Source organism: Protopterus annectens, chromosome 13.part0, assembly GCF_019279795.1.
Source record: "Protopterus annectens isolate FY-2018-M chromosome 13.part0, PAN1.0, whole genome shotgun sequence".
NCBI lineage: Eukaryota > Metazoa > Chordata > Ceratodontiformes > Protopteridae > Protopterus > Protopterus annectens.
The window spans coordinates 1,104,407,406-1,104,427,941 of NC_056747.1; the positions used below are offsets into that span (position 1 = coordinate 1,104,407,406).

General features: G+C 48.0%; 1 protein-coding gene across 3 annotated transcripts in view; it reads left to right on the forward strand.

The window, feature by feature from the left end:
* The window catches only part of LOC122788133 (histone acetyltransferase KAT7-like), a 1,071,811-nt gene that overhangs the window by 655,249 nt on the left and 396,026 nt on the right, over nt 1-20,536 (forward strand). For all 3 annotated transcript variants that reach the window (XM_044055075.1, XM_044055076.1, XM_044055077.1), the window contains exon 10: nt 257-346. In XM_044055075.1, coding sequence (XP_043911010.1) covers nt 257-346 — 90 coding nt within the window. The remainder of the gene's footprint in view (nt 1-256; nt 347-20,536) is intronic.

Sequence of the window (20,536 nt, forward strand, 5' to 3'; positions counted from 1 at the left end):
GTTGTTCCACTCCATGTTTGTACTTCCCCTTCCAAACACACAGACAGTCTATGCAGCCCCAGCCCAGGGGTTGTACAGGGGATACTAACTTAGGAGATTGTAGGGTGAAACTGAGCAGCTGATGAACAAGTGGAAGGTAGAAGAAAGGGGGCTGAATTTCGGTCAGAAAAGACATAGGAATGTGATGTCTACATTTAAGAATACTGCTTTGGCACTGGTGTAATTTTGTTTATTTCTGTTTACCTTCTTTTTAAAGGCTAAGTGTGTATGGAAGCACCCTCCAGGAGATGAAGTTTATCGGAAAGGCACCATTTCTGTGTTTGAAGTTGATGGAAAGAAAAACAAGGTATGCTAAAAGACTGAACAGGATGATGACATCTAGGATGCTTTATCTGGTGCACGAAAGGTCATTCTTAAGCTCATTTACACTTTTACTACTGACCATCTTCAAACATATTGTCCCCAGGCTGCTGGTTTTACTTTTTTTCCCCACTTTTTGTATAAACAACTGTATCTCAAAAAGTTTTTTTAATTATTGTTATGAAATATTCATGAAATTATACTGAGATAATTATCTTATCATTAGATCTGAAGTAGTTAACTTCATTTATCTGCAACCTGTGGGTAATCGGATCCATATCTGATCCGAGCCGGCAACATTTTTCAAGCATCTGCTCCAAGCTCCTCCCCTTACCCATAATCCCCTCACATCTCTTACCTTCCCTCTGATCTCGTTTGCCACTTCATGCGTATGCATCGTGGTCTCTATAGCTCCAAGTTGGGTGTAGTAAGTGGTAATTTTTGGTATATATTTAGTGTGTGAGTGTAGTCGTTTTTAGTCAACCCTTTCCTCCCCTTCGTCATTCGTCAATTTTCTGTTAAAAAAAAAAAAAATAGTTTAGAAAGTTTGTTATTTGTGAGGTAGTGTAGGCCTAACTGTCTCTTGTGTGTGTGTTTGTTGGTTTAATTTTGGCTGAGTGGTGTGTGGTGATGGCTGACCAACCAAAACCAACATTTAAGAAATGCATAGTGTGTGGCCACAAGCTTTCACCAGCTGATGACCACACTCTGTGTGTTATTTGCCTGGGTATTCCACACCTTAGTCTGCCGTGTAGTGTGTGTGCAGGGTTCAACCCCAGGACGTTGAAAGAGAGGAAGGTGAAACTGGTAGCTAAGGGCCTACTACCAGTTTCTGCATTGGATTCGACGACCTCGACATCGGCTCCAGTAGCTGACCAACCCCCCCCCCCCTTCCAGGCTGGGACTCAACCTCCCTCTAAGCCTGCTGAGATGGGAACAAAACCAAAGGATAGAGATAAGGACAAGAGAGACAGAGAAAAGAATGGAAAGGCACCGCAAACGTTCCCCAGAATGGGAGCCATTTCCCAGTCTGCCTTCTAAAGTTGTCAGGACCACCTCTCCTCGGCTCCATTCCCCAAGGTTCTCCCCAGAGCCGACGGAGCCCTCAGACCAGAGGCCTTCTTCAAGGTCATCTCACAGACCAGCTAGATCCGAGTTGGTCGCCTCCTCGCGGTAGACTCGGAGTCTGTCAGAGCTTGACATGAACAAGATGATGCAGAGATTTATTCGGACCCAAATCCAAATGGGAGTCTTGTCAGGCCCTTCTTCGGCCGGAGAGGGGGACCTTTATGCCCTTCTTTCATCTAATCTCTCCTTCCTCGAGCCGACCTGTGGTTTCAGGGTTTATGGATCCGAGGATACTCAGAGCTGGGGGTTTGGCACTGACGGTCCCTCCAACCTTGACGCCGGCGATTACCTTGAGTTCCTCAGATCAGACTTGTTCAGATCCAACAGCTCTCGGGGCCGAGAACGGGGAGCCAGATCCGAGGGAATAGAGGTGTCTTCGGCTTCGACTTTGTCGGATCCAAGCAGTTCCATCAGAACCCTGGCTACCTTGGCCTCGGCCCCGATCCTCATGAAGGAGCCGGGGAGAACGTCTTCCTTGTTGGTTGCTAAGGAGGTGCTCTCTCCTTCGGCCTTTGATGTGGTGGAGAGGGTTCTCTCCCAAGGACTGAGACCCCAGCCCATTGCCTTGGACTCTGCCCAGGCTGCCATGGATTTGGTCACGACTCCCATCAGCTTGTCCCAGGGACAGCCCGTGCTAGAGGACCCCCAGGTGGATCCCGTCATGGAACCCCCTTGGGACTTACGAGCCGTCTTCAGAGAGTCCCACTTGAGGGGGCTCTAAGTATTCATGTAAGAGGAGGCACATGAACTCCTCCGAGTCCCTCACAGAAGATACTGACTTGGATGAAGGTGAGGGTTCCCCCACGTCACCTCCCGAGGATGTCTCCTTTGGAGACATCATGGAAATCCTCTGCCAGAGGGGAGGTTGGTCAGCCCCAGAACCCTCTATGGATGAGTCAGTATTCCTGGAGGCCTTTGGCATGGGCCCATCTACCTCCTGGGTGTCCCCTCCTGCAGATCCATTAGTGGATCTCATTACCATGCGGGCATGGAAGGAGCCTGACACCATAGAGCCAGTACCAAAATGCCCGGACAGGATCCTTTCTCCTCCCACAGACAGGTCTGGTAAAAGGGATCCCCGGTGGATGCTATGGTGGTTGCAGCTGTCACCAAGAGAGAACTGGCTCAGGAAAGTTCTTCAGTACAGCCTCCGGACAAGGAGTCTAGGGCGGTGGATCGGTTTGGGAAGAGAGTCTTTTTGTCAGTAACGTTTTTCATACGAGCGCTAAATTACTTGGCACATGTCATTTAACGCCAGCGAGACCTAGTCACGGAATTTGCTGTGTTGCCCCCAGAGTCTTTCTCGCCAAAGGACAAGCGACTGCTCTCGGCAAAAATGTCGACTCTGAAATCTGTTTCAAACACGTCCATGCATCTTATTTCCCATGCCATGGAAGGAGCGGCTAGGGCAGCTGGGACCAACGTAACTATGAGGCGGCACACTTGGCTCAGACTCTGTCAATCCGCAGACCCCTTCAAGGCGTCATTCACAAATGCTCCCTTTGACAATTCCTCCCTGTTCAGGAAGACAGTTCGTGACACCCTGGTCCAGAGCGAGAAGGATGGGAAGACTCTGTCTGCCATCGGAGTCCACTTCTCTAGCCCTCAAAGATCCTTTTCTAGGAATGAGAGAGGGCAAAAGAAGATGTGGTTCTGAAAATCTCAGATGTTAAGTTGTCTATCTCGCCTTCATTCTTGCTGGATGGGTTCGGAGCCGACCTCGGGCTCGGGCCTCTAAAAAAGCTAAAGAGTTGGTTCCACGCTCCCGAGGCTGCCCCCCTATATCCCACAATGCTAAATTACCTACCTCAGATCTTATCTCTGATCTACGAGGTGTGTTTTTGGTGTGTTTTCTTTTAGTGAAAGTTAGACTAGTTTAAATTAGTTAGAATTAAGCTAGCTTTCTTTTTTTCTCTTTCCATTAGTGGTGTAGTGATTATCATTCTATTTTTTTTTTTTATTTTTTTTTTTTTTTTTTTCTAGACCTTTTTCCCTTCTTCTTCGGCCCTTCCTTCCCTTCCTCCTGGTGTTCCTTGATTACCTTAGGTAGTTTATTTTTTTCTTTTTCCTTTTTTAACCCAATTCCTTCCTTTGTGTCCCTGTGTGTGTGTTGTGTGTGTGTGTTGTGTGTGTGTGTGATGTGATTTGAGTAACAAAGAATTCAGTATTCAAAGGAAGTGTCAAGTCTTGTGCTCAGTCGATGTGACAGAAAAATGTCTCTCTCAGACTGTCACACTTCTTGTGTGTATTGCCTGGGTGCCTGACTCCTTTGGCCAGGACTCTTGTTGTTGCCATGGCTGCAGCAGCTTCAGAAAACCTGCAGGCTAAAACAAACTCATTTTAAGGAGGTTCGGAAGGTGGCCTGAAGGTTCCCTTTCGGGGCTTCTTCCTTCTAAGCCGGCCCAGAACCTCTCCCAGAGGCTTCAGGCTTCCTAAGGAGCCGCCTGCTTCTGCTTCGGCGGCGAGCTGGGCACTGCAGTTGAGTGACTGCAGGCTCGCCGTCGGTTCCCGGGCCGGATCAGACGCCGGGCTCGAGCATTCCGAAGGCGGGCTCCAGAGACCATGCCGGGCGAGAGAAAGATCAAGACTCCGCTCTGCCCTCCAGCCAGCTCCCTCATCCAGTCCAACCCCTCTGCCAGGAGCCACAGATCAGTCAGGAGTGTCAGTCAGGCTCCTCGATCACGTCCACCAGAGGGTCGACAGAGTGTGCTAAGTGATCCTCCTCAGACAGACAAATGCAGCAATGCCCTCATCATTCCATCATCAAGATCCTCTTCCGGGTTCCTCCATAAATATTCCTCCTCTGAGCTCCTCCCGGGTCGCTAGACAATCTTCTGCTGGACGCCGGAGCCGACATAATTGGCGGCCGCTCTTTGTGCACTTCTTCTTTGAAGAATCTCTGCGCCGCTTTTTTCCTTTGCCGGGCGGTGGGGTGGCCTCTCCCTCGTTCGGCTTCTCTCTCCCTCGTTCGGCTCCCACCGGGTTCTCGCTCTCGGGCTCGTGGCGCCTCTCGGCTCTGTGTCTCCGAGGGACCTGTCTCAGCCGCTCAACGAGGAAGGGAGGGCTCTTTGCCTTGGGGCTCTGGCTCATCCCCATGCCCTGTGTTGAACCTTTTTGTCACGCGGGTGGTTGGGTTGGCTCCCTCTCTCATTCCAGCCCTGGTTGAGTCGCTCCTCCTCTCATCCTCCCCCGTGGAGAGCTCGTCTCCCTCCCTCCCCCCGCAGAGGACCAGCTCTCATCCCTCCCCTGTAGATGAGAGGGGGTTCCCACCCCTCCCCTGAGTTCTGAGGTGACACAATCCCCAGAGAAAGAAAGAGTGTAAGCACTCTGTCACTATGAGATCTGGACCTTGGACATTCTAGAGATCCTGAGAAGGAGTCCGAGGGTTCCCCCGTCCCCCCCTGAATGGATGCTGAAATTGGCCTTGAGGAGGGCCTTTCTGGAGGACCTCCCCTTGTCCCCCCTTTGTGATTCAACACTTCCTGGGTGCTCCTGGGCGGTCCCCCATCCTTCCATGTGGGTGTGGTCCCCCTCCCCTGATGCTGTGGACAGGTTTAGCAAACTCTGCACCCAATTTCATTTCTTCCAACCCTAATGGAGCTATGGTTGGAAGCTGCTGCCACCATAAAAGGTGTAGCTGTCCTTTCAAAGGTAGCTGCTGCCACTAAGAAGGAACTAGCTGAGCTCATACAGGCTGCGGAAGTGAGCTCAGCGACCTTTGCCTGTCTAAGCTGAACTACCTATGCCTATGATCATCTCTCTAGACAGAGGTCTGACCCTCTCGCTTGCCATTTTACTCCAAAGCTTGCCTTCAGCGAGCATTACAGAGGATCCAGCAAGCTGGCTACAAAGAACTGATGAACTAACAGCTCCATATCTCTAAGGATCCTTGACTGCGGGAACATGCAGCTGGGGCCACTACAGGTGATGGACCCCTCCTTTTTGGCCTGGCTTGCTATGCCTCTTTATGGAGGCGAGCCTGGATGGCACTTCTTTCTGCCGTCCCTTCCGTTTTTTGCTCCTCAAGGGCCTATGCAACCAATCAACCTTGGCTACTTTGTTTCTCCCCTGACTTCAAGTGAGAGCGAGTCCGGATTTCTTTCTTTCTAGGCCCAGAAAAGTTTCAACAAAAATGTGAAAGAATGCTATTAGAAAGGTCGGTCGCCGGGGAACTTCGGAAACTTTCAAAAAAGGGACCTGCAATGCTGAGCGGGGGGGAACTTAGAGGTTCAGAGGATTGAGAGGGAGGGGATCAAGAGAGGGAGGGAGATCCAACAGCAATTTCCAGAAGCCTGGGTGTTGCCAGAGAGGGGAAAGGTACCTCTGCCCACCCCACAGGCAGCCCCGGGGAGCCAGTCACTGTACCCCCAAGCTGGCTATCCCTCCCTGAAGCTACACAATTTCAGAGGGCATCCGTCGCAGTGTCACCTGGCTCAACCCCTTCGCATCCTGGCCTCATCAAAAAATCCATCCAGATGTTCCTCCACCCGAAAAGGGTAATTTTTTAAATTTCAAATCAAAAAAGGACAAAGAGCAATTCCAATTCAGAAGTTTCCACAAGAGATCAGGGATCCCTTTCCTTAGACCAATTAGGGATTCAGGGAGTCTGAAGTCACAGTTTCCAATCGATCTCAGTATTCACAGCCAAGACCAGAAGATCGATTAGGACTGGTGAGACCATCCCTGCAGTCCATCCTTTTGGAGACTTCAGACAAGAAACAAGTCTTCCAAGGCAGAACACTGTCTCCTGGTAGCTATTCTCAAAGATTCCAGATTGGGAATGTGCCTCTGGGAGGTTTTCATCTTCACTCAGCTGGGTGTCTCTCACTTGAGCTAGCTCCTGGCACTGCCCCCCAGCAATTTTCAATGCAGGGCAGTGGTAGCTTCTTTCACGGGCTGTCAACCATGTTTTTTCAATTTTGCCTCCTGATACAGGTCTCACCACCCACCACCATTCTTCCCAAATGCATGGCAGTGGACGACTCAGCACTGAACATTAGGGTCAAGCATCTTTCCAAAATAGCAGACTACACTTTGTCAGAGGCTAACACCTTCATTTCAACAAAAAGCAACAGATGTCATGTTCTCACATTTGTCAACATCAGAGAATTTCAGCATGCACAAACTAAGTCTGTTTTGTCGCCTCTGTCGAACTATTACCTTCACATAAGCAGACATACACATAGAATGAGTGCTGATCATGACTCTACCACATCAGCCAGATGAGCATTGTCAGAATTCTTCTCGGCTTCTTCAGCAGCAACAGAATCATAGCCAGGGCCATTCACAGAATCTTCATGCAGTCTTTGGCAACGCAATCCTCATCATGTTCCCAATCCCTCCGCTCTTATTGGGAATGTTTGGAACTCCTTTTGCGTGGTGATTCATCTGGCAACCTCTCCCCTTCCACACCATTATGACTTCCAGGGGCTTCTCTGTACAGGCTTTTGCCGGGACATGGGCAACCCAGGGGGGAGACTTGCACAGAGGTTTGAACTCCTTTTCTTTGTTGCACTTTTTTCTCAGGCCTTTTTCTGTCAGGGCAGGCATCCAGAGAGTCGCAGCCAGGGTAGGGTGTGGTAAGTCAACAAACAAGGCGGAACCAGCGGGAAAGAACTGAGATGAGAAAGAGAAGTAATTGGGAAATATGGCTCAATTTCTCATGCAACCTGACCGTAGCAACGTCAAAACAAAAAAGGCAACAGAAGTGGTCATACTTCAACCAGCCTTCAACAAGGCCTCACGAGTGGTCTCTGAAAGAGATTGTTTCAAGGGAAATCTCGCAGAGCTTTGGCCTTTTGCTACTCCCCTCGTCAGAAGTGATTGTTCAGAGATCAGCATTTGAGAAGTTGCTACCAGGCAAGCCCAGCAGAAACGCTTTCCGATCCCAGCTCTTGTCGCCTTCTCAGTGCTGCTTTCTCCCCTCCCCACCTTTTGGTCATCTTTTCAGCCCCCTCCCCTTCCCACTAATCTTGCTGCTCTTCCTCTCCTAAGCTGGGTTTGGCTCCTCCAGATCTTCATCCTCAAGTTGTTCTTGTTTGGCTCTGGGACTACTCTCTTGATCCTTCATCCATCTCAGTTCCTCTTTTCAGCCTTTCCTCTTTTGGCCTCGACTCTCTGGTTCACTTCTTACCATCCCCTCGTTTCCTCTGGTCTTCCTTTTGCTCTCAATTTCCTTTTAGCCTCCTTCCTTCTCAGGAGTCCTTTTATTTTCCATTCTACTTCCTAAATCAACTGTTGGGCCTTTCAGGCTCCTTCCTTTCCTGGCCACTGCTTCTATTTCCCTTCCCACCGCATCCTATTCTACTTTTCTTCTTTTCCTCAGGTCTCTTGTCCTTCTCCTTCAATTTCTTAACTTTCATTGCAGGAATTTTTCTTTCAATTTCCATGTCATTCATCCTTTCTCTGACAAGTAGCTAAAAGGGTTTTTAGAAACCCTTTCAACTTTCAAGACTTCTCCTCATCTTTCCTTTTAAGTTTATTTCTCCTTTGGTTCTAATTTTTCTTTCACTTAGCCTTCACTTCCTCTAGTCGAATTTCTTTCATCCCTCCTTTCAACTTCTTCCTCTCTCTGTTTTACCTTCTTTCTCCTGCCTTCAAACTCACATTAAGAATTTCAGAACTTCATGCAATCCTTTTTCCTCCTATTCATTCTGAGCATAAATCTGTTTCTTTCTTTTTGAATCTTCACCCTACTCTCTTTCTGCTGTTCTTATTTGTTGTTTCAACAGTTTTTCAAGAATGTGATAACAGGTCTGACTTTTCCAGAATATTCTAATAGTTTCTGGCTCAAAGTCACTATTGGCCTTGACTCAGTTCCAGAAAAAGTATCTATTTTGACCAACCCTCTTGTTTTGTTGATAGACCCACTGTTTGTTCCTCTAAGGTATTATTCTCCACAAACTAATTTCTCGCTAGATGTTTATCTTTACTTGTTGTAAGCTTTGGATAGAGACAAAAATCTCAGTTCTCCCTCCTAGCTGTGACAAAAACCTACTTCTGCTATTTGCAAAGGCAGCTCCTAGACTCACCATTGCTGCCTGTAGAGCCTCGTTGCCCTTTCCATCAGAGCTCAGCACTTCTTCTTTGCCTATCTACACACCCCTTCTCTCTGCGGTTATCTAACTTTTAGCACACTGTTCTTAAGAGTCTGTCCATTCCAGCCACCCCAGAATAGTACAAGCTTCACGGGCCCTATCCACCATTGCTCTGTGCTTACACCCACATGTTTGCTAATGAGAAATCTTTCTTTCTATAAGTTTATTTTGGCCCTGGCCTGCTTGCTTCTTATTATCTCCCATTTCTTTTTCCTTCTGTTCCCTCCTTTCTTTTCCATAGGCCTGTGATCTTGTCCATATCTCCTAGAGGGCCCCTGGAGCAGTTCCCTTCTCGCTTTATTTAGATCCCTCTTTATTATAGGCCTTCTTGGTGCTTTTTTTTCTTCTTTCCTCAGTGCTCCTTTTTCTTCTTTTTTCCTTGTTTCTTTGGCATGCCCATTTATGGGCATCTAGTAGGCAGTGGAACCAACTCTCGAGCTTTGGGAGGCCTGAGGGCGAGGTGGTTCTGTTTGTTCTTTTCTTGGTTTAGCCAGCTGGGCGGCCTACTTTAAGCTTAGAGGCGAGGCGAAGAAAACTAGCGGTTTGGGATATTATTTTAAACAACCTCGCTAACAGTTTTCCCAGGACACTCAGGACAACTCATCCCCTAGAGGCAGAGGGGGACAAGACAGACACCACCCCAGAGGCAGAGGGGGTCCAAGGAACGTTGGGTCTAGGGAGACCTCCTCGGACAGACCTGCGCAGCAACCCTGAGGGGTTGCCCGACTGCCCTACTCTGGAAACAGTCGGGGGAAGATTGTTATTGCACCTAACGGCTTGGGAGTCCATTACGACGGACTGTTGGGTGCTCCAAATTATATCCAAAGGATACTCCATCCCATTCGTTGCCCCACCCGTCCAATCAAAGCACCTCCCGGATGTTCCACCCGCTCAAAGGGAGGTGACAGTGCATGAAATTTCAAAGCTGCTTTACAGTTGGGCTATCAAACTGGTCCCCCAGATCAGTCCGGATTAGGCGTTTACTCCAGGTTCCTTTTAGTGCCAAAAAAGATGGGGGACCTCAGGCCCATATTGAACCTGTCAACTGTGAACCTATCCGTAGCCAAGCAGAAATTCCGGATGGTCACCTTGCAGTCCATTTTACCTTACCTCCGAGAATGCAACTGGATGTGCTCGATAGACCTCCAGGACGCTTACTACCATGTCAAAATTTGCAGACACTCCAGGAGATTCCTTCACTTCTGTCTGGGAGCCAATCATTTCCAGTTCAGAGCCATACCCTTCGGTCTCACCACAGCCCTCAGGGTGTTTAACATGGTTATGGTAGTTGTAGCGGCTCACCTGAGGCTTCAGGGAATTCAGGTGTTTCCTTACCTAGACGATTGGCTCCTTGCTGCTGCCACCAAGCGTCTACTTTGCATGGCCAGCGACTCCTTCCTGCATCTTGCAGTCAATCTAGGGATTACTATCAACATCTCCAAGTCCCGCTTGAACCCAACACAGACCTTGGAATTCATAGGGGCATGGCTGGACACTCTACTATTGCAAGTTTTTCTCACTCAGAACAGGGTCCAGAACCTACAGGCTCATGTGTCAGTGATCCTTGGCCCCAGGACGCCAACGGCGAGCGATGTTCTCCAAACCCTAGGCTCCATGGCAGCAGCAATTTCAATCCTTCCCTGTGCGTGCCTTCACACGAGGGTGCTTCAGTGGACCCAGGCAGTTCAGTGGTCTTGGTTAGACCTCCCCATGGATTACCCAATACGAATCAGCAGTGCCTGCAAGATTTCTCTTCTTTGGTGGCTCCAGTCACCGGAAATCTTGGCAGGTCATCCCTTCTTAACACCCCCAGCCCAAGCCACAGTGACCATGGACTCCTCCTAGCTCTGGTGTGTGGGGGGGCACTTTTTGGGGAGGACGGTCCAAGGCACGTGGTCCCAGACCGAGACCAGATTGCATATCGGTGTTCAGGGGAGGAGGGCAGTGCTTTTAGCATTGCAAGCTTTCCATGCTGTTCTTCTCCCGGAGTCGATTGCAGTTCAGTCAGACAAACATGTCTGTTGTCTAATACATCAACAAACAAGGAGGAACCAGATCTTACCCTCTCTGCCGCGAGGCCATGAGAGTGTGAGAGTGGGTGATCGCCACCAGTCGGTTTCTGATTGCAATGCACATCCCAGGAAGCTCCAACATTTTAGCGGACAGACTGAGTCAGGTTATTCTAGTGCCATACGAGTGGTCTCTGAAACAGTCAGTAGCGGAGGAGATCTTCCTTATGTGGGGTCACCCTTGCTGCGATCTCTTCGCATCTACTTTCAGCGTGAAGTGCAGTGAGTTCTTTGCTCTGATCTCCTCATCAGGAGATTCCCCCAGAGATGCTGTCGTCCATGCTTGGCCTCCCGGTTTACTGTATGCCTATCCCCCACTACCTCTCATTCCGAAGTTTCTTCAGAAAGCTTGCCGACTGGGGTGCAAAGTGATCTTCTTTGCCCCATTCTGGCCTCGTCAAGTGTGGTTCCCCTTCCTCTGGTCTCATGCTCTATCTCCTCCACAGATTCTGGATCCCTGCCCGGATCTCATCTCTTATCCCTCGGGCATCAGTCCGCCCGATCTGGGCAACCTCAAGCTGACTGCTTGGTTGCTGCAGTTCCCTTGATCTCTAGGACTGCCAGTCTGTCATCTGCAGTAAGAGTATTTTGGTGGCATCCCACAAAGCTTCCACTAGGAAGGTTTATCACAGCAAATGTAAATGCTTCTCTATTTGGGCTTCTCAGAGAAACCTAGATCCATTTACAGCCCCAGTTCCTGCAGTGTTGGAGTTTTTGTCCTATATTTTCTAACAAGGGGCTAGTTCCTCTATGGTGAAAGTGCAACTGGCAGCCATATCTAATTTTCATGTCGGCGAAAATCTGAATGCTCTGGCCTCTTTGAGATTGTGCAAGGCTTTTCTGAAAGGTACTTTTCTTTTGCATCCCCCAGTTAAGGATTCCATCCCTCCTTGAGACCTTACCCTAGTTCTACAGGCGTTGGTGACACCCCCATTCGAACCAGCAGCATCAGTAGATTTGAAATTCCTGTCCTGGAAGACGGATTTTCTAGTGGCCATTACCTCGGCCAGAATGGTTTCTGAGATCCAAGCTTTGTCTGCTGTGCCCCCTTACTTGATCTTTCATAAAGACAGGGTTTCGCTCCGCACTAACCCTTCTTTCTTACTGAAAGTTGCTTCTGAATCAAATATTGACCAAATGATTAATCTGCCTGTGTTCTTTCCAAATTTCCAGAACAAGGGTAAATATAAGCTGCATCTGCTAGATGTTCATAGACAGCTTCGTTTCTGTTTACACAGGACTAAACAGTTCTGAAAGTCTGATCAATTATTTGTGTCTTTTTCCAGACCTTTTTTGGGCAAGGCCATTTCCAAGGTCTCCTTGGCTAGATGGATTATACAATATATACTACAAGTCTATAGGGATAAAGGTCTGTCCCCACCAGGTCCTATTAAAGCTCATTCTACCAGATCTATGGCAACTTCTGCGGCCTTTTGGTCTAGGGTTTCTCTGGATGATATCTGTGCAGCAACGACCTGGGCAAGGTCACATACATTTATTTCTCATTATAAGTTGGATTTGATCTCTAGAGGGAGAGCTTTCTTTGGCTCTGCGGTGCTCAGGAATATCCTTCCATGAGGGCCTCCCAGGTGTTTTGGTAGCTGGGGAATGTCCCACAGGTTGCAGATAAATGAAAGTTAACTACTTCAGATAAATAAGTTATGTACTCACCATAATGTTCCATCTGAGTAGTTATACTTCATTTTCTGCAACCGTCCCGCCCTCCTTCCCCCGAACCTGTTGTTATTGATTTGCTAATAGTTTGAGTAGTGGCAAACTTGATCTGAGGATAGGTAGGAGATGTGAGGGTTTATGGGTAAGGGGAGGAGCTTGGAGCAGATGCTTGAAAAATGTTGCTGGCTCGGATCCGATATGGATCCAATTGCCCACAGGTTGCAGAAAATGAAGTATAACTACTCAGATGGAACGTTATGGTGAGTACATTACTTCTTTTTTATTCTCTTTACCACAAAGTTAGAAGAGCACCTGCATCTTGAATTGTAATTAAAAAAAAGTTTTATGTCAGTTTCATGTCACAGCATATAAGAATAAAAATATAATTTTCATACAGAAACATGTACTCTCTTTGGGACCAGACTCATGTCAGTGCTCCATCTTTATGGTAGCTGTTTTATTTTTTTACTTTGAAGAGAAATGATAGCTGCAAAATTGTTGCAGATTTTGTATTTTTTTGTTTTCATTTTGTAGTGGCCAGTCTGGCCTCTCTTCGTCCATACTTAGCAGATGTTAATGTTTCCATATTGTTTCACGCTATTCATTCAGACGTTTCGGGGCAAGTCACCTGGATGGTCAGCTTTACACAGCATATTGCTTGAGCTCATTCATTGGACAAACAGATAGATAATCTTGCATACGGGCATGTTTGAACAAGTAAAATATGTATATTTTAGCAAGTCTGTTGGTACAGGGCTTTGGCCTGAGACACTAGTGACCTATAAAGTTGGAGGGGGGGGGGTTGGCTGGAGGAGTAGGCATGAGTGGGTGAAAGGTAGCTTGCATCCTCAGGTTTTTAGCACATTGCTACTGTGCAGTGGTGGGTAGAGAGCAGCATTAATGTTAGTAATTGTACATACAGAGTGGAGAGCAGATGGCAGTCCATCGTGGGCAAATGCCTTTGTTGTTCTCCCCTTGAGGAAGTATTAGGGCACAAAAAAAATCTCTGTGGTTAGGAGCTGATGACGCATGGTCAGGAAGCTTTAGGCTTTCTCCCTCTACCTGAAAGATGGTGACTTGATGTATTAGCTGTTGTCCTGGCTGGTTGTCTCCATACAGGAGTGAGGAAGATGCTAATAAGGGAGTTAGTGGGTGGAGAGCATGAGACTTTAGGGACTCAGCCAACTCTGCTCAGACCTGAGATTCTCAGTCCTGGTGAAATCCAGGTAAGAGTGTCCCAGCCCAGATGACTAATTTTGCAGTCACTCACACTGTAGTAGCCTTTTTGGAGGAAGAGAACCACATGCACACAGTTGTGCAGTCTGGTTAGGCCTCAGACTAAACCTTTAGTTGTATGAATACTTTCCCCACGGAAAAATCTTAAAAATTCCAACAAATGCAGTAGATTTTCCCAGAGATAGGGCATCTGCACCTACTGTTCATCCAATGCCCCTTCTAGCTATGCAGTCTGCCTTGACATAGGCTCATGAGTTTCAGATGACTACACCAGAGGCATTTACAGTCAGTGGTTTTACTAGACTAGATTTGCAGAAAAATACTTGGCAGCATGACACAGGTTGCCTCTTATTTAATCTAAACCCCGGCCCTTTCATTTTTTTTTTGGGGGGGGGGCTTCTTTCTTTCACTGCCTGCTGAGCATCAATCCCCCTCTAGGCTATCTGGTCCATTTGTTCCTCTTTCATCTTTGGCAAGGTGTGAATGAAAGGGGCTGTTATTTAGGTTGTCAACAAGGTTTTTCCTTTACTAACCACAAGCCGCAAGGAGCGTGCCCAATTATGTGCATGTAACTTTGACAGACTGCCCTGAGATTAAAATGCATGGAAGGTACTCTTAAGCTTTGAAAAGCTGAGTGGTTGATGGGGAGTGAGACCAATGTAGCTTAGGTTACTGCAACAGTGATTTGTTAGACCATCTACTATTATGGTAAGTTTACTTACACAACTGTACTCTATCTTACAGTATTTTATGTGCTCTACTAATTATCCCTTTTTTAACAGCAACTTCTGTTCTAGACTCGAGTAAAAACTTTGTCAGAGTGGGTCTTTTATTTAGAAATCCCCCATCCCTTTCTCATTCCTTATACTCTGTTCTCAATCCACGCTAAAGAAGATGATCTGTAACCTGCAGTCCAAATTTCTATTTGGCTTCCTTCCACTTCATTACCTTTCCCCCCGTTAGTTAATTGCTCCCAAAACATTGTTCAGCATTTAACTCACTGTTGCTGTAGCCTAAGTTGTATGGGTTATATCCTGCCAAGGATTTGACCACCAGCCAGCTGTCAAGGCTGTAGGTTACCTTCCATGAGCAATAATTGCTGTGAGGCTCGTGGGGAGTTCTGTAAAAGCAGTGGTTAATGAGCCAAAAAGTTCAGAGCTTTCTTGCCACTGAAGTGCACACCGTCTGCTGGATTCATGGAACTGACAGTAGACTAGTGATCATTCAAGACTGCAGTTAACTACCCTTCTGGAACCTCATTTTTCTGAGGATAAACTGTTTTTTGTCTGTGAAAATATGTAACCTGATGTTAATCTTCATTCATTCATTACTGATGGGTATCAGTTCCATCCTCTGAACCGAGTCAGCCTTTATAACAAGCTTGCTCCACCCAAAAAACTCTCAAGCTAAGCTTACTCGTAGTGCCCTCTCCCTGTTACCCCAGGACTCATTTGCCATGTAGATATCAAGACGTATCAAGTCAGCTCTCAGCTAAGTCATTAAGAATTCCTTACTTAAACCTTTTTGATTTTTTTCTGGTTAAACTATAACAATTTACATTTTATATTATTAGTCACTAGAGTTTTATACCTGTTTGAGTGCCTCTTTTCCCTTTTCTTACCAGTTTTGGTAGTCTTCGTACCATCGCTGGTACAGGCCTTTCCTTTCCTCTATCTTTCTTACCCTCTGAGGTAATTCTCAATACCATTGCTGGTATTCCCTTTCCCCTTTCCTCTTATCTTTTATTATCAGCTTGCAACCCTGGAATCTTTATCTAACTCATCCATGTGGTTGATCCCTCACACTGCTGAAGGGGTGGCTAGAGCAGCGGGTGCAGGTGTTGTCATGAGACATCACGCTTGGATGTGCCTTTGTGATTTTTGCAGACCCGTTTAGGTCTTCTTTTCCCAATGCTCCAGTGGAAGCTTCTTCTCTCTTTGGCCTGAAAGTGAAAGACACATTAGCCAGGTGTGAAAAGGATGGCAAGACCCTGTCTGCCATGGGCGTACATTTTTCCACCCCCCCCCCCCCCAACAATCTTACTCTAGGAATCAAAGGAGTGGAAAGATGTGGCACAATAAGTCAAAGGGTCCTTTCCCTGACACACGTGGCGAGTTTACCCCCCAGGGCAGAGGGGGAAACTCATCTGGAAACGCCTCTACAGAGGTAGAGGGGGGGTCCATGTAATCAGGGACCCAGACATTCTTTCTCTGGATAGCCCTGTCAGCGCTCCTGAAGAGCGGCCCGATTGCTAACCTCTGGAAGCAGTCAGGGGACGTTTTTCTTTGCATCACTTTGCCTGGCGAATGATAACCACAGATTCTTGGGTGCAAACGATAATTGCCAGAGGTTATCCCATACCCTTCAATACTTACCCAAGGCCGCTAAGGCACTTTCCCGATGTTCCACCCGGTCAAAGGGAAGCAGCAGCTCAAGAAATACAAAAGCTTCTCCTAAAAAGTCTCATCCAGGCAGTCCCACCAGACCAAGTAGGATCCGGATTTTACTTGAGGTTCTTTGTAGTGCCAAAAAATACAGAGGACTGGTAGCTAATCTTGGACCTCAGCATCCTAAACAAGTTTGGTCACGGTTCAGTCTGTCGTACCCTTCCTAGAGAAAGAAGATTGAATGTGCTCAGTAGATCTTCTGGATGCATATTGCCACATAAAAATGGACAAATGCTCCAGAAGATTCTTCCGCTTCTGGCTGGGAGCCAATCACTACCAATTCCGAGAGATGCCCTTTGGTCTCTCTATAGCCCCCAGAGTGTTCACCAAATGCGTGGCAGTGGTAACAGCTCACTTGATACTGCAAGGATTCCGGGTGTTTCCATATCTAGACAATTGGCTCCTTACTGCCCCCACCAAGCGTCCACTTGTTGCAGCCTTACATTACACCCTAAAGCTAGCAAAACCCTTAGAGATCTCAATAAATGATGAGAAATGCAAGTTAATTCCTTCTCAGACTCTGGAATTCATAGAGGCAACTTTCAGTACTCAGTCTTGTCAAGTCTCCCTCCCCCTTCACAGATTGGAAAGACTGACGTCTCAACTCCGGGTGATACTCTCTCAAAACAAAGTTTCAGCTCGGGCAGTCCTCCAACTACTCGGGTCAGTGGGAGGATCGATAACAATAGCTCCACTGGCGAAACTACACATGAGATTACTGCAGTGGCTTCTACTAACACAGTGGTCTCCTCCGACTCATCAACAAATCGATGCAAATAAGATTTACTTTGGTGGATGAAGCCAGGAAAAAGTCCTATGGAGTCGCCCTTTCTCCCCCTCTCAGGCCAAGGCCATAGTGACCATGGACCCTTCCCTGACGGGGTGGGGCACTTTCAGGGAAAGACAGTCCAAGGCACTTGGTCATCAGTGGAGGCCCGTCTGCATATCATTGTTCTAGAACTGAGGGCAGTGCTTCTAGCATTGCAAGCATTCCAATCTGTCCTCCCATTAGGGATAATTGCTATCCAGTTTGACAACACGTCAGTGGTCTGGTATATCATCAAACAAGGGGGAACCAATTTCTATCCATTGTGTCAAGAGGCCATGAGAATTTAACAATGGGTGATAGCTTCCATCCACTTTCTGACAGCAATGCACATTCTCGGGGATTCCAATGTGATTGCAGACAATCTGAGCAGATGCATTCTCCTGCCTCACAAGTGGTCCCTCAATCCAACCATAGCGGCGAAGATCTTCAGCTGTTACGACCTGTTCACCTCATGAGCAAACCACAAATGCAGCAGCTACTGTGCCCTAATTCCTCCGCAAGGAGAGTCCCTGAGTGATGCTGTAATACACGATTGGCCCACGGGACTTCTTTATGCTTTTCTTCCCCTTCCTCTGATTCCACATTTTCTAAAGAAAGTCCTTCGATTGTGAAGCAGAGTAATCCTCGTTGCACCCTATTGGCCTCGACAAGTTTGGTTTCCCTTTCTTTGGCCTCACCTAGTACACCAACCATGGATTCTTGATCCAACTCCAGAATTACTGTCACACCTGCAGGGATTGACGCATCCAAACATATCAAGTCTCAAGCTGATGGCTTGGTTTTTCCACTTCCAGTAATCGCCAGGCAGAAAGATCTATCCTCCCCTGTACATAACATTCTTCTGGCTTCACACAAACCATCCACTAGGAAACTTTGTCAACAAGTGGAACAGATTCACCACTTGGTATCGACAGAAAGGACTAGACCCCTGCTCAGCTCGAGTTAATGCTATACTGGACTATTTGTCAAATCTTTTCCATTCGGCAACAGCAGCCTCCACTATTTGAGTACACCTGGCTGCTATTTCAGATTTCCACAATGGCTTCCAACATTCATCCTTGATTTCCCACCATGTCTGTAAAACTTTTTGGATAGGCGTCTCACACATTAGACCACCCTTCAAAGAACCAATCAAACCTTGGAATTTGACATTAGTTCTGCAGTTATTGACTCGATCCGCTTTTGAACCCGCTGCCACTTGCGACTTAAAATTTTTATCCTGGAAATCTCTATTCTTGGTAGCTATTACCTCAGCAAGATGGTGGTCTAAACTAAATGGCCTTATGCATAAAATGTCCCTACATGGTCTTTCATAAGGACAGAGTATCACTCTGGACTAATCCGTCCTTTTTGCCCAACGTTATTTCAGAATTGACCATTAATCAAACAATCGACCTGCTGGTCTTCTTTCGCAATTTTTCTTATAAAGGAGAATACTGCCTGCATTTATTCCATGTACATAGACAATTACAATTCTACTTAGACAGTTATTTGTATTCTACTCATGACCAAATTTGGGAAAATCTGTTTCTAAGGTGACTCTAAGTGGTTGAGGAATTGTATATGCTTTACATATCAACAAAACAAAATTCCTCTACCAACTAAGGTCAAGGCACATTTAGCCAGATCAGTGGCGACGTCTGTTGTCTTTCATTCTAGGGCCTCCATGGATGATATCTATGCAGCAGCTAAGTGGACTACTTCCTCATACCTTTATCACTCATTACAAATTGGACTTTGTCTCCAGCGGAAGAGCATCCTTTGGTTCAGTGGTGCTCAGGAACATCCTTCCATAGGGCCACCCAGGACATAAAGTAGCTAGGGACTCTGTCCCATCAGTAATGAATGAATGAAGATTAACAACATTAGATAAAGAAGTTATGATCTGAAGTAGTTAATTTCATTTGTGCAGCAACCTATGGGTATCAGATCTGACTTCGGATCCGAGCCGGCAGTTTTCAACAGCTTAGATCTGAGCTCCTAGCTCCTCCCCCTACCCATAATTCCCCGCCAACCCTGACTGACCTCAGATCTAGTTTGCCACGCTTGTCTTCAGCAGCTGGATTTTCGAGCTCCAGCCTTGGTCGCTATTTTTTGTGAGAAAAATAGAAAATTTTTTTCATTTTCTCTCTTTAGTGTGAGTGTTGTGTGTTTAGATCCCTTTGGTCGGTAAACCCTAGTTAAACTCTTCTTTTAGTTATTTTTTTCCCTCCCTCTCCCTCTCTGGTTCGTCAGGGTCTGTGTGCGCGTGTTGGGGCCTAACGTGTGTGTCCTCCTTAGCTTAAGATGTCTTTGGCCCCAAAACCCATTTTCTCCAAATGCACCGAGTGTGGCAATAAGTTTTCACTGGCTGATGGCCACACTCGGTGTGTTCTGTGCATTGGGGTTGGACACCTTTCCTCTGGGTGTTCCATCTGTGTGGCGTTCAACCCCAGGGCACTTAAGGACCGGAGGTCCAAGCAGATCCTGGCGGGTCTCTTGCCCCCGGATTCGGCTTCAGCCTCCGGTCCTACCGTGGCTTCGGCGGTGGCCACTCCTGCCTCTCTCCCCCCGGCCGGGACTCAACCTCCCGCTGTAGGCCCGGAGGAGAGGGAGGCCAGGAAAGACAAAAGGAGGGAGAAGCACCAAAAGTGGAGGGCCGAGGCCTCCGTGTCACCCCCCCCCCCCGGCTAAGTGGTCTTCTCCCTCCAGGACTTCCCGGTCTCCTCCCTCTCTGATCCAGTTTCCTGTTTTTCACCAGGTCCTGAGGAGGAAAAGACCCAATCTCCTTCGAGGTCATCGAGGCTGCACTCCCGTCCCGCCTCGGTGGCCTCATCGAGATCCACTCGCAGCCTTTCCAGTGCAGATTTGGACCGGATGATGCGAAGGTTCCTCCAGGCCCAACTGCAGATGGGAGTGCTCCTGCCTCCCCCCCCCCTCCGGGGGGGAGCTTGACCCCTTTATTTATCCCGATAGCTCCTTCTCCGTCCCGCTTCCCGGGCTCAGAGCTTTCGGAGCCGGGCAGCCTTGGAACCGGGGGTGGGTCGGCACTGACAGTCTCGGGTACTTCGGCACCGACGCTTCCCTCGAGCCTGTCGGGTCCGTTTTTGTCAGATCCAAGCTCTCGGAGCCGAGGGCTGAGCTTCAGATCCGAGGGTTTCAGTATGCCTTCGGCGCCGTCCAGGTCAGAGCATACTGGTCCGTCGGATCCAATCGCTTCGGCACCGGCCCCGGTCCGCCTGTTGGATCCAAGTGAGGGTCTGCTCTCGGATCCCAGAGAGAGCGGCTCTCCCTTGGCATTCGACGTGGTGGAGAGGGCTATGTCGACTGCTTCCAGACCCCTGGTCCTTGCCACCACTCCACCTCGCACTCCTTCTCTGTTGGGTCCGACTTCCATCAGCCGGCCCCAGGGACAGCCTGCTTCAATGTCCCAGGTCATTCCCTTGGAACAGGATGTTGCTGGTGAGGCCTCCTCGGACAGCCCCCCCGAGGAGATCCCCCACAAGCAGAAGTGCAAGAGGAGGCACGTGGACTCCCCTGAGTCCTTGACTGAAGACACGGATTTGGAGGAAGGGGAAGGCTCCCCAAGGTCACCCCCCGAGGATGTCTCCTTTGGAGACATCATGGAAATGCTCAGAATCAGAGGCGGGTGGTCTGCCCCAAAGCCGACCTCGGACGAATCCGTGTTCCTGGAGGCATTTGAAGCAGGCCCTTCTA